Genomic DNA, 14,921 nt, shown 5'->3' on the forward strand with positions numbered 1-14,921 from the left:
AATCTTCAGGAGATCTTTTCTAATTCTCATATTCTGCAATTCTGTGACAGAATTGTCAATTTGGCAGGGATGAAGTAGATGGTTTGCTTTTGGTACAATGATCTTTGGCTTCCTGTCAGGCATCTTGCCAGTTATCAGAAGTTCAGAACCTCTAAAAGTGTTCCTTATTTTTTTTTGTCTCCCCATTCCCTACCCCAGGCAATAGTATGTTCCGTTTGGTACCTTTTTTGATTTTTCTCTGATACAAATATTTTTCTGTATTCTAGACTATTTGCTTAAATCTCCAGGGAATTATAGGTTAAGGACTAACATGAGAAGTCAATTTATCCTTTCAGTAAGGGCTGAATATCAGTAATGAATGGATATGTTATTTCTTTTTTCAAGGGTAACTATACCCTAATAAGAATTATTGGAAACTTGATAATGTAGACTAAGGAATACGTATCTATTGGGAGACAAATTATGGTTGGTCAATGGGACTTTTCAAATTGTCCCATGTAAATAGTTTTCTATTTTGCCTCTGGATAAAGCCAACAAACTAGTACAAGAAACATGAATTCCAAAGGGATTCACCAACAGTTTTTTTAATGTGGAATTAAATATAAAAATGTTGCTGATTATGGAGCAGTTTTGTTAAGCATAGAGGAAACATGATGAAAAGGAACATGGTCAGTGGATCACCTTCATATCAAAACATGTAGGGCAATGATGCAAAGACAATTATGTGTAATAATTCACTTTATAAAAAAGTCATAGAAAAATTAAAAAGAATTCTCCCAAGTTTAGGTTGTGATTAGGACATTTGTCTGAACAGGACATTGTTTGAATGGGACATAAGTGCTGTTGGATTTTGCACATTTTGCAATATTTTGTACATTTTATCTTCTGTAGTTTGTGTCATCTCTTCTTCAGTGTTTATATATATGTATATATATATATGCAATTTTTTTTCTCAAGAAGTAATGAGTGGCATCTAGGTGGCTGCTCCAGCCTTGGAGTCAGGAGAATTTGAGTTCAAATCCAGCCTCAGACACTTAATGATTACCTAGCTATGTGACCTTGGACAAGTCACTTAACCCCATTGCTTTGCAAAAATAAAAAAAAAAGTAATGAATGGAGTTTGAAGAGAAGCTGGATGCTGGAATTCATATATCAGACAGAGAGTTGGGTTTTTAACTTTGGGTTTTATTTTTAGGTCTTTGAAAGGCAAATTGGGTTAAATGGCTTGCCCAAGATCACACAGCTAATTGTTGGAGGTCGGATTTGAACTCAGGTCCTCCTGACTCCAGGGCTGGTGTTCTATCCACTGCACCACCTAGCTGCCCAACTTTGGGGTTTTTAATTCAATGATTCAACAAATGACCTTTCTTCATCACCTGAAATCCTTTACTCTTATTCAGCAAAATGAAGCCCAGCTCATTCTTTACTCTCTCTCCATGGATTCTTTGTTGCTTATTCTCAGAGAGAAGGGATTGTTCCTTCCTCTAAACTAATCCAGAATTAAATCCTGTTATTTCTTTGTGTTGTTCTTTGTGCCTGTATCATCCTTTAACTAGATTGTAACCTCTTGGACTTTAGGAACCAAGATGTTCTATTCTGTAATGTTTTCTGCAGTGGTTAATCTAGAACTTTATTTATAGTAGGTACCTAATGAACATTTGTTGACTGATGGATTCATGTACTCACCCTCTTACCCCCCCCCCATTCTTAGCCACTAAGTCATTTCATGAGTCACTCAGAGTTCTTAAAGGGCAGTGAGAATAGAATTAAAGGGCAGTGGGAATAGAATCAGGAAAGGAGGGAAGGACAAGAAAAGAGGAATGTGGTGTGGCTATGGAAGACATTTGGAGAAAATTGTCTTGCAAGAGATGACCAAGGCTAGATATGACTCCTACAAATGAGAAAGTTGAGGCTAGTAAATTGTTTGAACTCAGGAATTTCTTAGCTATAGTGGGCTAAGCTAATCATGTGTCTGTATTAAGCTCTGCATTGATATGATAAGTTTCCAAAGAAGGGGGAAGGCAGAGGATCAACAACCAGGCTGCTGAGGGGGCATAAATCAACCCAAATTGGAAATTGAGCATATCAAAGCTCCCTTAGAGGTCAGCAAGGAATTAGATCAATGGGTAGCCTCTGCATTTATAGTCTAGATGAGATATGGAGATTCAGTCTAAAAAAAGGATAGAAAAGTCTACAAGGTCCCAAATGATAGCAGAGATGTTGATCAATGACCAAGAAAATTAGAGTTAGACATATAATATCTCCGAGTTGGACTAGACCTCAGAGGCCAACTTAATCTAACCCATCAAGAATCCCACTCAAAGAATCCTTCAATAAATGGTCATCCAGTCTGCATTTGAAAGCTTCCCATACATGGTACAACTCTTCATCACAGATGATTCTGAATCACTGACTGTTTCACTCCAGGAAGGCCTCATCCCTTTTATGTTTGGGCATGACCCTGGACTTACTTGCAGATTCTTGAATTAATCAGTCAATTTTATTGAACATGAAAATTTTGCTCATCCTTTAGTAAAGTATTAAAACCAACTTAGACTTACAATTTTTTAAGCCCCTACCTACCATTAAATAACCTATACTCAATTTGGGGGTAAAGAAGGTTGGGAAGTTTTGTTGTTGGTCTGAAATTGGGCCCTTTCATAGAGTCTTCTCTGATAGTTTTTTCTCTGAACTTAAGATGTTTGATGGTGTTTCTTTCATTCTTCATAGGCTGACTTGGCCCATCCCACAAATCTAGCACATGAGCCTCATTTGGTTTTGCTCCGTGCATCAGAGAGTTTTAAGGCTGCTATTAAAACACCACATGGAAAAGCTTTGCTGGGAATTTTACTCCATAGAGAAACCACAGAAACCACTACACACCTTAACCATCTCCCCACCCCCAACAGACGGGTAAAATTACCCCTCTAATAAGTTAGTACAATCCAACCAGTTTTATTGCTTGGAGCAAAATCTGAGGTCCAAAATGAACTTCAGAACATAAAAATAAGGCCAACCTCAAAAGAAAGCAAGCTCCTCTGGGTTTTCAAACAAATATTACATATCAGAGGCATTCTTCTGGGCAGGCAGAGCTAAGAGGAATATTGCTAATTACCCTACAAATGTAAAATTGGAATCAGGGTTCACCTCAATGAAAGGGAAACTCTTTTCATCATCAAAAATTAAGAGCTAAAGTTTGGTCCCTGAGAAGAGAATGAGAAAATGTCCCTCTTTGAAGAAGTGGGGGAAACCATGGGTCTGGCATTTGTTGTCAGAAAGGGCTGATGTATTTGGATGATTTTGCTGAGCTGTTTTTTTCTGTTCTTTTAATCTCAGTGTATTTCTTGGTTTCAACCTTTTTCTCAGGGAATCAGGGAGGATTGATTCTAATGGCAGATTTGGAAAGAGTTGGAGTTTGTAGTCAGAAGACCTATATTGGAAATTTGCACAGGAGCGCACAATCCATAGGAATCTGGGCAAATCACTTAACCTTTCTGCTTTCACTTTCTTCATCTTTAAAATTGGGGGTTTATAGTTGATAAAATATAAAAATAGAAAAACAACATAATCCCTATTCTCAAGGTGCTCAATCTAATAGGTTGTGGAGAAGCAAAAGGTTATGATATAAGGTAGAATGAAATAAAGGCAAAGTAGGGGTCCAGACAAAATGTTTTAAGAAAGGCTAGAGCAGAGAGATCACTTTTACATGGGGGAATTTGAGAAAGTTTTCTCATCCCTGAGCATTATCATAATAATTTTGGGCAAGGAAATTAGCCTTCCTTGGTATCCCCATTTATAAAATGAAGGAGTTACATTCATGAGATCTCTCAGGTCCCTTCTGAATTCCACTTGTTCATTGTTTGGGTCCTGATTGGCTAAGAGTAAATATCAATAGCATTTGTTTTAGTTTTGATCAGAAATCGTGAGGGTCTTCCCCTGGCAGATTTACTTTCTTTTTGGATGAGGCTGAAGAGGACCATTTCTACCTCATTTCTTTCTTACCTATCCTTAATCACCAAATAGATGTTTCCTAAGTCAAACTGAGGCCTGTTAAAGACTTTAGCTTAAAAAAGTCACAGTCTCCCACTACATCCATGACACCCTTCAGTTATCCTCATCTAACAGTGGACTTAGATGAATCCTGAGAAGAAAGTGAGGGTAGTGTCATTGCATAGTGCCTTGTCACTTAAATCCAACTCACTTGCATGTCATGGCATCACATCCCTGACATCACGGTCCTCTTGGAGAACAAAAAACCAACCACAACAACAACAGATCTATGATCTTATGATTTCCTCTGCTTGGCCCTGGAATTAACTGAACTGAGACTAATTAGTGAAAGTTATTGGCAGACAAATTTGACTCCATAAAAAAAAGGCTTCCCTAAATATTAGAGGTCTTTAAAAATAGAATGCTTAATTGTGTAGAATGTGGGGTTAGACCAGTAGCAAGAAGGCCTAGTCAATAATATAGTAATATAATTTCTTTTTACAATGTAGTTTGTGGACACATTGTTTGGCAGTACTAGTGCTACCTTGGGCCACAGCTCTGTTGTTAAAATACTATCTTTAGAAGTACAACTCCATGCAGAAAGAGAAAGTGAATAGAAATATTATTTTCTATATTTACATGCCAGAGACATATTGTTGTCCTTCAGAGATAATGTTCATAAATATTATTTAATAAAAAACCAAAACAAAACAAAAATGGAATGTCTCATCTCAAAGAGGTGGTCTGTTCTCCATCTTTAAAGGTGTTAAAGCAGAGATTAAAGACCAATTGATGAGAATATTTAGATACAGTTTTTGGTTGAGAGAGTGGTTATACTAAATGATTTTTTAAGCTCTCTTCCAGCTCTTAAATTCTATGATTCTCATGCCATGGGATATATCCATGGGAATGAGGGCTTTTAGGGAAGGCTTCATGGAAAATATGAGGCATGAGTTGAGTTCCAGAGAATGACCAGTTTTGGAATGGTTTGAGAGTAGTAGAGCAGAGTGAGATGGGATGGAGAGGAGGTAGAATTTCTGGAGGGGATCAAGGCATGTGCAAAGTCACTACTTGCTTATGTAGCTTTGGATACTTTCTTAGCAACACAGCAAAAGAGCCTTGTTGAAATGCTATGACCAAAAAACTCTGTGCACTCAGTGACTAATTTTGGGGGGATGATCTTTACTTGGCTTACCTTCAGGTGACAGATATATGGCAAAGCTTAGGTTTCCACTGTAAACCTTTCTGGTTTGGTGGGACCTTCCAGGCTCATCTTGTGCTTTTGAAAGCCTACTATCATCTCCATAGGATACCAAGATAAGACTTTAGCACACAAATTCACGTAGGCAGGAATCAACATGGTATTATTCAATAACCAGATCAACAGAGGGTTCATGTGGGGTATGATTGGTAAGAGAAAATATTGAATAAGAAAACTAAGAGAGCACAGTTTGAAGAATCCTGAGTGCCAGGCAAAAAGTACTTTTGGAATTTAACCTGTTGGAATTGGGAACTTACCCAAGTTTATTCTTACACTGAAACACAGACAAGATTTGCTCTAGCTTGGCAGATTTTTCTGTAGGATGTGACCCAATTCACATTGAGACTGGGACAAGCTAAAAACATTCATGGTACTAATGTTTTATACTCTTCTTTTTTGAAATAAAAAGTCACATATTATAACATCTAGGTGGATATTTTGATATACTTAATCATTTACTACTTCCAAACCCATTCAAATAATAAATTGTTGCCCATGAAACAGAACTGAAATGTGATCTTATGAAAAGTCCTCTCTCTTTTAACATTTTTCCGAGTTACTCAGTTGTTTTCATTGGCTTTTACTAAAATAAAATTGGCAATTTGTTTAGTAAATATTAATGGAAGTCTATTTCAGAAAACAGTCATAAAAATCTAACCTACTTTCAGAAAAAACTTATAACTGCCAGACATCAGTCTTCAGTTCATATCATAGACATTTCCAGTAAGTCTTAATTACATACTAACATGGACCATAGCTTACAGTTCAGGATAAAATAACACTCTAAAATCTTTCACTGCTTTTAGAAAATTTGTCAGAGATTCTGTTAAACAAAAAAAATGAACTTCTAATGCTGTCAATTGCTACAAGAAAATAGATTTTGTTAGTTTTTTATTTAAGCCTTTGGAACTCTTCAAAGTCTGTACAAGAATTATAGATTTGATTCAGTAATGTCAGAATCTACATTACCACAGTTTAAATGAGTAAAAAGACAGTGGCTCCTAAAACAATCAACAGTGTAAATTTTCAAAGAGCAAAGAAAATGCTATCCTATTGAAAGATTCGTACAGAGGAAAGCTGTTAAGAGACAGCTTTTATTAGGAGGACTCCTCAAGTGCCTAGCTGATATTCATAGTTGACTCATTGATTGATTGGCTGATGCCTTCAGATCATTGGGAAGAAGCTAATATGCCTTACTCATAGAAATTCTTAATAAAATCTTGTAGAGTGAACTGAATTTCTCAACAAAATTTTGAGACAGACACCAAACTGCATTTGGAATTTGGAGAAAGATCTGGAGATCTACAAAGCCCCTACAGGAAACCATGGACCTGGAAGAACCAGCACCAGATGGAGACAATTAACAAAGTATCAAGAGTCATGAGAGGGATGAGTAAATACTCACTTGATTTTTTTATGACAATTCTGTGAGATTGATGCTGTTATTATCCCTTTTTTCACAACTGAAGAAACTGAGGTATACAATCATTAAATGAATTGCACTGAATCACATAGCTAGTATCTGAGGTTCAATTTGAGCTTATATCTTCCTAATTCCAGGAGAGTGTTCTATAACCTAGTTTAGGCTTAATTTGTAACAGCCTTTGGGACACAAGGTTGGGCAACTTTTCTAGATCCCAATATAAGCCCAAGATCAACTGAACCATGAAGGCCCACATTACATCATATTGTGATAATTTAATTTTAATTACCCTTGAATTTGCTGAATAATCTTTGCTTATCTAATAAATGAGATTCTGAATAAGCACCTCAGCCTCAAAACTGATCACTTCTCTATTAATATTCTCAGTTAATAATACCTAATTAGCTATATCATGAGGTTAGTGGTAGGAAATGAAAATAATTTACTTTATTCTGTACAGAGAGCACTCTTTGGCATTCTAGCATTGTCTAAGAGCATAAAAGTAATTCTGCTTTGAACACAACATTTCATACTAAAGTGTACTTTTCTGACTGGCTTTCCAATGCTCTTAAGTAAACATTTAATCAATTTGAAATGAAGACAAAAATGTTTAAATAAATTTTGAATAAGATGAATTATTAATAATTTAATAGCAAGTAATTATTAATTAGTAATCATATAAATCTATCTTCTACAGAGTAAATAATAATTTGATTTTTACATAGTACTTTAGACTCCATATATAAATATTATATTTAATCCTTATGATATTATGAGGTAAATATTACAGGTATAATTATCCTCATTTTACAAATGAGAAAATCAAACTATATAGAGTCTCAAATTCACATCTTTTTTCTTCACACACATACTAATTCTAATTCCATGTCCTTATTAATACCTATTGAAATGACAACCTAATTTATCTTCGTGCCTCAATCATCTTTCTTCTCCACAGCTGCCAAAGTGATTTTTCTAAAGTACAGGTCTGACTTTGTCTGCTACTCAAAATAATTAAAATAATTCTCTATGATCACTAAGGTCAAATAAAAACTCTTCTAGCATTTAAAGTATTTTTATAACCTGACCCTAAGCTACCTTTCTGGCTATATTACACTTTGATTCCCCACTTCCTGGATTCTCTAGTCCAACAATATTTGACTTTTCTGCTAGTCCTACAAATGTCATGTTCCCCCATAATCCATGAACGACCCACTAGGTTTAGCAGCTATTCAAATGTCTTCACTCCTCAAGTCTCCCACAGAACTTTCTTCTTTCAATCTCTCAGTGGAGGATCTTGACCCATATATCATTCTTTAAGAACTTCTTTTCCTTCCTCATCTCACATCCTTTCAATATCTTTGACCATACCCTCTTCCTGCACTATTGTCCAGAGATGAAGAAGTGCTCTTTCCTGCCAAATCCAAATCCAAATCCTCTATGTGAACCCTGGAATTCATTCCCTCCTAACTTTTCTACAGATTCCTCCCCGACCTGTAATTTCTCCTTATCTATCCATGGGTTCCTTTTCTGCTGCCTACAAAAATTGTGTCATCTTCATCCTTTAAAAACGGACAAACTAACCCTTTCTAAATCCCATCATTCCAATTGGCTCCAATATTTTCCTCCTCTTAATTACTACACTCCTTGAAAAATCATTTTCATAGGAGTATTTCCCCCTTCCTCTCATCTCTTTTCTAAACCCACTACAATTTGACTTCTTATCCTATCACTCCAATGAAACTGCCTAAAATTGATCTCCTCTCCCTCTGTCTCCCAATTTTGTTTCCTTCAGAGACCTGATCATCAGCCACCTTCTACTTGAAATCTTTACTAATCCCACCTGCAATAAGTATCTGATCCCTCCTCACCCAAATCTTTTACATATGTATACATGCCTAATTCATACAAACACACAGATAAACACACATTTCATCTTATAGAATCCTTGATGGTGGAACAGGATCTAGCAAAGTTCTTGGCACATGGCAGATGCTGAATAAACTTTTTGATTTAATGATTTGCTCATGTCTCAAAGCACTTTCCCCACTAAACTACAATTCTATGGTTGTAACTTGACTATTAATTCTTTTTTCTGTCATTTTTTAAAGTGACCAATTAATATATGTCATAATTAGTATATAGTAAGTGATAATAAGAGTAGTGAACAAAAGCAATAGCCTAGAGGATGTTAAGTCTGAATTTAGGAAGACCTTGGTTAAAATCTCACCTCTAGTACCTATTGGGGAAGCTAAGTGGTATCATAGTGGATAGAGGCACCAGGCCTGGAAGACTCCTCCTCCAGAGTTCAAAAATGACCTCAGACATATACTAGCTATTTGACTTTGGTCAAGTCATTTAATCTGGTTTGTTTGAGTTTCCTCATTTGTAAAATTAGCTGGAGTAGGAATCGGCAAATCTATCCAGTATCACTGCCAAGAAAAAACCAAGACGCGGCCATGACGAGTTTGATATGAAGGAAATGATAAAATAACAGCAAAGCATATAATAGCTTTTATGGAAATTGGCACATGACTTAATCATCTTTGCAGCAATGGATAGATAGAACTCTGGACCTGCACTGAAGAAGATCTGGATTCAAATCTGAATAAAATCACCTATTTATTGTTTGAACCTGTGCAAATCATTCAACCTTTTTTTTGCCCCAGTTTCCTCTTCTGTATCATGGGGATAGTAATTTTACCTGTGTCACAGGGTTGTTGTGAGAATTTAATGAGATATTTGTAAAATGCTTTGCAAAACAAACTATATAAATGATACTAAATGAGTATTAGCTTGTGATTTATGTGGGGAGTTCTACTAATTAAAACAAAGATTTACTCAAAATTCTCAAAGTGGGTAGTTGACATGTGTTACAAACTAAACTTGATGTTCCATCTGCCCAAGACTACCCAAGATAAAAGCCTAAGAAAAAAATCAATAAAAAATAAGTTAGGAAAACAGCGATTTTCCCCTCTGAGCATTCCTGCAGTCCAAAAGAAACTCAAGATTAAGAAATACTACTAAATTTTGGAATTTGAGAAGGGCAGGAAGAAAATGACTTACATAAATTTACTGAGTAGATTAAACCAGTGCATGATGTACTCATAGACGCTTAGAGATAGAGGAAGCTTACAAGTTATCTGATTCAACCCAGTTTATGTTTAAAAGGGGAAACTGAGGCACAGGGAGATATGAAGTGACCTGCCCAAGATCACACCTTTGGGGGCAAATGAAGGATTTAGGATTTTGTCATCCTTTTTTCCTTCTTCCCCACCTGAAGCACAGTAGCTCTGACAGTGAGCAGTCAAAATAGAGGAAGCAGAGACATTTTAGTAATCTGACAATTATTTGTGACTTTTGCCTTTTTTTGGCAGAGGGGAGGAGCAACATGATGGTGTCTTATCCTTGCCCACATCACTTCATGAACATCCTCAAGCCAAGTTACATATGGAAACAGCAGAGTCATCCACACTGTGCAGTAGAACTGCCAGTTTACTTTTAGTGCCTTGGATTAGACATGGACCCCTTGTGAGACAAGAACATGGGAAGGTCAGAATAATGCTTCCTTCTGCCTCTAGGGACTATGTGCTATCCAGTAGATAGAGGAGAAGGGAACTCATTCTTTGTAGCTAAACTTTGAAACTATTTTGAATTCCAAATTTTTCTGCTAATGAAAAAAAAAAGAGATTTATTGGAATTGTGCTGTTTGTGTAGGACCCGGAAATCTGAATAGGTTTTTTTAAAGAATCTTAAGACAAGGAAACAGAATATCTTTAGTTTTTCCACTCAATGAGGAAAATTACAACTTCATATTTGCAACATTTGACTTAATATGGCATCAGCACCTCCATGAAACACTTGAGATCAGCAGTTTATAATTCAAACAGAAAGTTTTGCTCCAATCCAAACTTTGGCATCAAGAAAATGGAGGAAAATAGTGTGGGCTAATTCGAAGTTATAAAAGTGAGGGGAAAGGACATTTATATAAAACTTCGAAAAATATTCCTAAGACTCTGAGACCATAACTGAGGATTACTAAATTGAGAACCCATATTTCAGAATGTTATAGAAGTAACTCAGTACTTCAACATTTCATTCCATTAATAGATGACTTGTACTGTCATAATTGCTTCCATAGAGTCCTGTATTAGGGCTAACTCCTAAATTTAAAAAAAATTCCATTCATGGAAGAAAAAAGAAAGACACATTATTATGGTTTCAAGATAGAATTCATGCAGCATGCTAATTGAAAGGTAGGAAATCTACTCATTCTAACCCCTAAGAAAACATTATGTAATACTCAGACCACATCTGGAATACTGCATTCAGTTCTAGATGCTTAACATTAGGAAGGATGTTGAAAACTTGAAGACCATCTGGGGATGCTGACCAAGTTGGTGAGAGAAAGGGAGATCATGCCATTTGTTCCAAATACTAGCTGAAGGTCACAGGGATCCTTAGTGTCCAGAAAAGAAGACTTGAGGAAGAAGGGGGGAACAGAATCTATCTTAAAATATTTTTTTAAAAAAATCATTATGGGAAAGAAGGCTTAGATGGCTTTCTTGATCCCACAGGATAGAACTGCAAAGGAAGATGTAGGTTTTAAATACAGAAAACCTTTCCAACCCTCAAGTGGACTTACAAAAGTAGCTAAAATATCTAAAGCTATTCTCCCCTTCTCTATTCCCTCAATGCATTAGAAAACTTGAAAAGATAAATAAGTCACATACTTTTTATCCTCAGGAAATTTTATCGGAGGAAAAAATGCAGCTACTAAACATCCCAGATTTTTTAGGACAGTGCTTGGCTTCAAGGGGAAGAAATGTACTTTTAGCAAGGCTTTGGAAAAGTCATTTCCTTTGACTAACTATGTGTTCCATTTTTTAATAGTTAAACACCACAGGTGACCTTTGTAGAGAAATAACTATTATATTAATAAGCTTGTTGTTTGTCCTTCATTGAAGGACATTGAAAACCCCCCAACAATTTCACGGAGGTGTTGCCATGACAAACAAACACATGAATTGGATTTGAGTGGGGGAAGGTTGTGCTAAGTCACCAGCTTCACTTTCTCTGCTGGAGCCCTCTGGGTCCAATGACCAGAAATGGATCAGGATGACTGGAGATGGAAGCAATCAGGATTAAGGATTTGCCCAAGGTCATACAACCAGTAAGTGTCAGGCACCTGAGGCTAGATTTGAATTCAGGGCCTCCTAACTATTCACAGCATCGTCTAGCAAATACTGGGTGAATAAGGGAAGTCCAAAGGTCTGTGCTAATTCATAGGATTACCTTTGATTGGGGTGAGGGAATGTGAAATGCAAAGGGTAAGATAGTGGAAGTGACATTTGATCCGGGCCTTGATAGATGCATAAGACTTGAATAGGAAAGGGAAAGAAGGACTATGCATTTTCCACTGTGTTTCTCTACAAATATAATCTCATTTGATCTTCACAGTAACTCTGTGGGGTGGGTGCTGGTCTCATTTTACAGCTGAGGAAACTGAGGCATATAGATTTATGTGATTTGCTCAGGATCCTACAACTAGTATCTGAGGCCAGATTTGAACTAAAGACTCTGAGTCCAGCTCTCTATCCATTGCACCATCTCTGGCTCCCAAGATGAAGGGAATGCCAAGAATATCCAATGGTTTCATGGACTGATGGGACTTGGGCTTATGAGCAGGTAGTTTGGCTCATGTTACTATTATATTTATGCCCTTTTGTGAATGAACAGAGTCTGTAGCCAACCAAATGCCAAACCGCTCAAGTACTTCTACCAAGAAAACCCCAAATGAGTCAGTCACAGATGAACAACAGCAACACCATGTTGAGGACACTAAAGTGTATCTAACCCTTGGGTATATGTGACCCTCAAAGCCCATTCATGGGGAATTATTACATTTTATTATTATGCTCATTGATAATATGGATTACATTGCAGTCATAAATAAATATTAAATTCTATATGTGGCCCTTGACAAGTTTTTGTTGGGTGATGCTAAAAGACTGGACACCAGAGGATGAGAGAATTTGAAGCAATGGATAGCTGTTATGAAGGGAAAAGGGGAAATAATGCAAACTTTAGTTAATAACTGGAACTGAGATGAATGTCTTTGGAAGCAATGAGTCTAATTCAGTTCAGCAGATAGCTACCCATTAAGCTTCTTTCTGTGCCAGATACATTGGTAGATTCTGGGACCACAAGAGACAGGGGGGCCTGATGGACAGTGGGAATGAGATTCTTGATTCCCAACCTCACTGGCTGAGAGTGAGGCTTCTGAGGTCCTTCTAGAAGTCTATCATCCATAAAGCGCCTATTGAAGAGTGGCTTCTGTTGAATAATTGGCAATACAGAGAATATAGGTGGTCTGACTATAGACTAAAAAGAGAAGAAGAGAGGCTCTTTGGGGTCACAGGGATCACTCTGCCTTACATGGTGCTTGGCCCAGATTTAACACTTCAAAATGTCTCTTGAACTGAATTGTAGTAGAAAGAACTAACTGTGGAGGACAAATCAGTCAACCTCCCAGTCTTTCAAATGGTGCTAAGCATCCTTCTTCAATCAGCTATTGTAGAGATTCAGTAGAATATAAATTCCTGGAGGGAATTTATTTTACTTTTGTTTCATTATCTTTGGGGGATAGAATAGATCATCGGCATATAATAAAGACCTGAGTTTTATTGAATTGAAGATTAAAAAAGCTAATGACTTACTTCTAGTTTTTTTACAGATGAAGAAACCAAGGCAAACAGAGTGAAGTGACTTGCCCAGGGTCATGCAGCTTAGTAAGTCTTAATAAGTCCCAGTGTGTTCTATCCAGTGCATCACCTGGACCATACCAGTTCGTAAGACTTAAAACTCACAGTATCTCACAACTTACATACTGCTTTCCCCTCATTTTTAAAAGATGAGGAAACTGAGTCCCAAGGAAGTTAAATGACTTATTCCAAGACTAGTTAAGTGGCAGACCTGAGATTTGAATCCAGGCCTTGTTCTACAGACAATTCTGCTTCATCCTGCTTCAGTCACCTGACTGAATTCAACAGCCTAGATCTGTTCTGTCAGGTCCTCCTCCACCCTAAGGTGCATTAGGTTTTCAGTTCAGTTTTGGATTTTTTCGTTTCATAAATGAATAAATAGACAAATACATGAATACACGAATAAATAACCGCTCTTGTAATAGAGGCCTACAAAGTCTGATTCCAAAACCCTTTAAAATGAAGTGAGAGGGTGAGATGGAGGAAAGCACTTTGGGGGGCCCCCGAACCAAACCCTAGACTTAGGCCCCTCCTGCCATGACGTCAGGATGAGTGGGGGTGGGCTCTGAAAGAACGGGGCAGATTTGTTTTTGGTAATGAAAGAAGAACAAGGGCGGGCAGTATGGGGGGCTGCGGGGGCATCCTGAGAGGTGGGGGGAGCCTGAAGAGAATAGACCCCCTCCCCGGTGGCGGCCTACCTGGTTAAAGGGGGCGGCAATGAGTGCTGGTTCCCAGGCTCTGGGGGGGGTCGCCCCCGCTTTGTCTTTATCTTTTTTGGGTCCCATGCAAAGGGCTGGAGAAGCGCCTGTTTCTGGCTCTGGTGAAGGAGTCTGAGCGTCCCGCTTCCATGGCAACCAAAGCCCCGCCCAGCCCCACTCCTCACCCAGAGCCCGGGCTCAACTGCTGCCATCTCCCTGAGCAACGGAGACCGGGCACAGGGGAGGGGCCGCCGGGCAGGAGGCCGGAGGCCAGGACCCACTCGGGCGGAGTCACCCACTGCTCTGGCACGGGTTGGCACAGCCCTGAGGTGGGAGGAGGAGGACGAGGGGTGCGGGCGGGGGGCCTCGCAGACGCGGCTCCGCTCGGATCTTTTACCAGGGATCTTGGGGGCTCGCCCTTCCCTGCTCCCCCAAACTGTCTCTGGAGGCAGAAGAGCGCCCGGTGCCCCAACGGCGGGTCCCTGGGCAGGTTCTGCTCTAGAGACTCCGAGAGGCCTTTCTTAACAGAAGGGAGATGGGTGCGGGGTGGGCTGGGGGAGAGAAGGAAAAAGGGAGGAGAAGGGGTGAGGAGGAAGAGCAGAGGGCCAAAGGAGAGAGGAAGAAAAAGGGGGAGAGAAGAGAGCGGAGGAGGGAATGAGGAGGAGAACGCGGGTAACGGAGAAAGAGGAAGAAAAAGGGGAAAGAAAAGAGGAGGGGAAGAAGGGGAGGAGAGGAGAAAGGGAGGAGGAGGAGGAGGAGGAGAAGAAGAGAGAGAGAGAGACAGA

General features: G+C 38.5%; 1 protein-coding gene across 3 annotated transcripts in view; it reads right to left on the minus strand.

The window, feature by feature from the left end:
• The window catches only part of SPAG17 (sperm associated antigen 17), a 248,143-nt gene extending 233,861 nt beyond the window's left edge, over positions 1-14,282 (minus strand). For all 3 annotated transcript variants that reach the window (XM_074188555.1, XM_074188556.1, XM_074188557.1), the window contains exon 1: positions 14,137-14,282. In XM_074188555.1, the coding sequence (XP_074044656.1) occupies positions 14,137-14,223 (87 nt within the window). In that variant the 5' untranslated portion in view covers positions 14,224-14,282. The remainder of the gene's footprint in view (positions 1-14,136) is intronic.
• Between the last annotated feature and the right edge of the window lie 639 nt (positions 14,283-14,921).

Source organism: Macrotis lagotis, chromosome 5 (assembly GCF_037893015.1).
Source record: "Macrotis lagotis isolate mMagLag1 chromosome 5, bilby.v1.9.chrom.fasta, whole genome shotgun sequence".
NCBI classification, from domain to species: domain Eukaryota; kingdom Metazoa; phylum Chordata; class Mammalia; order Peramelemorphia; family Peramelidae; genus Macrotis; species Macrotis lagotis.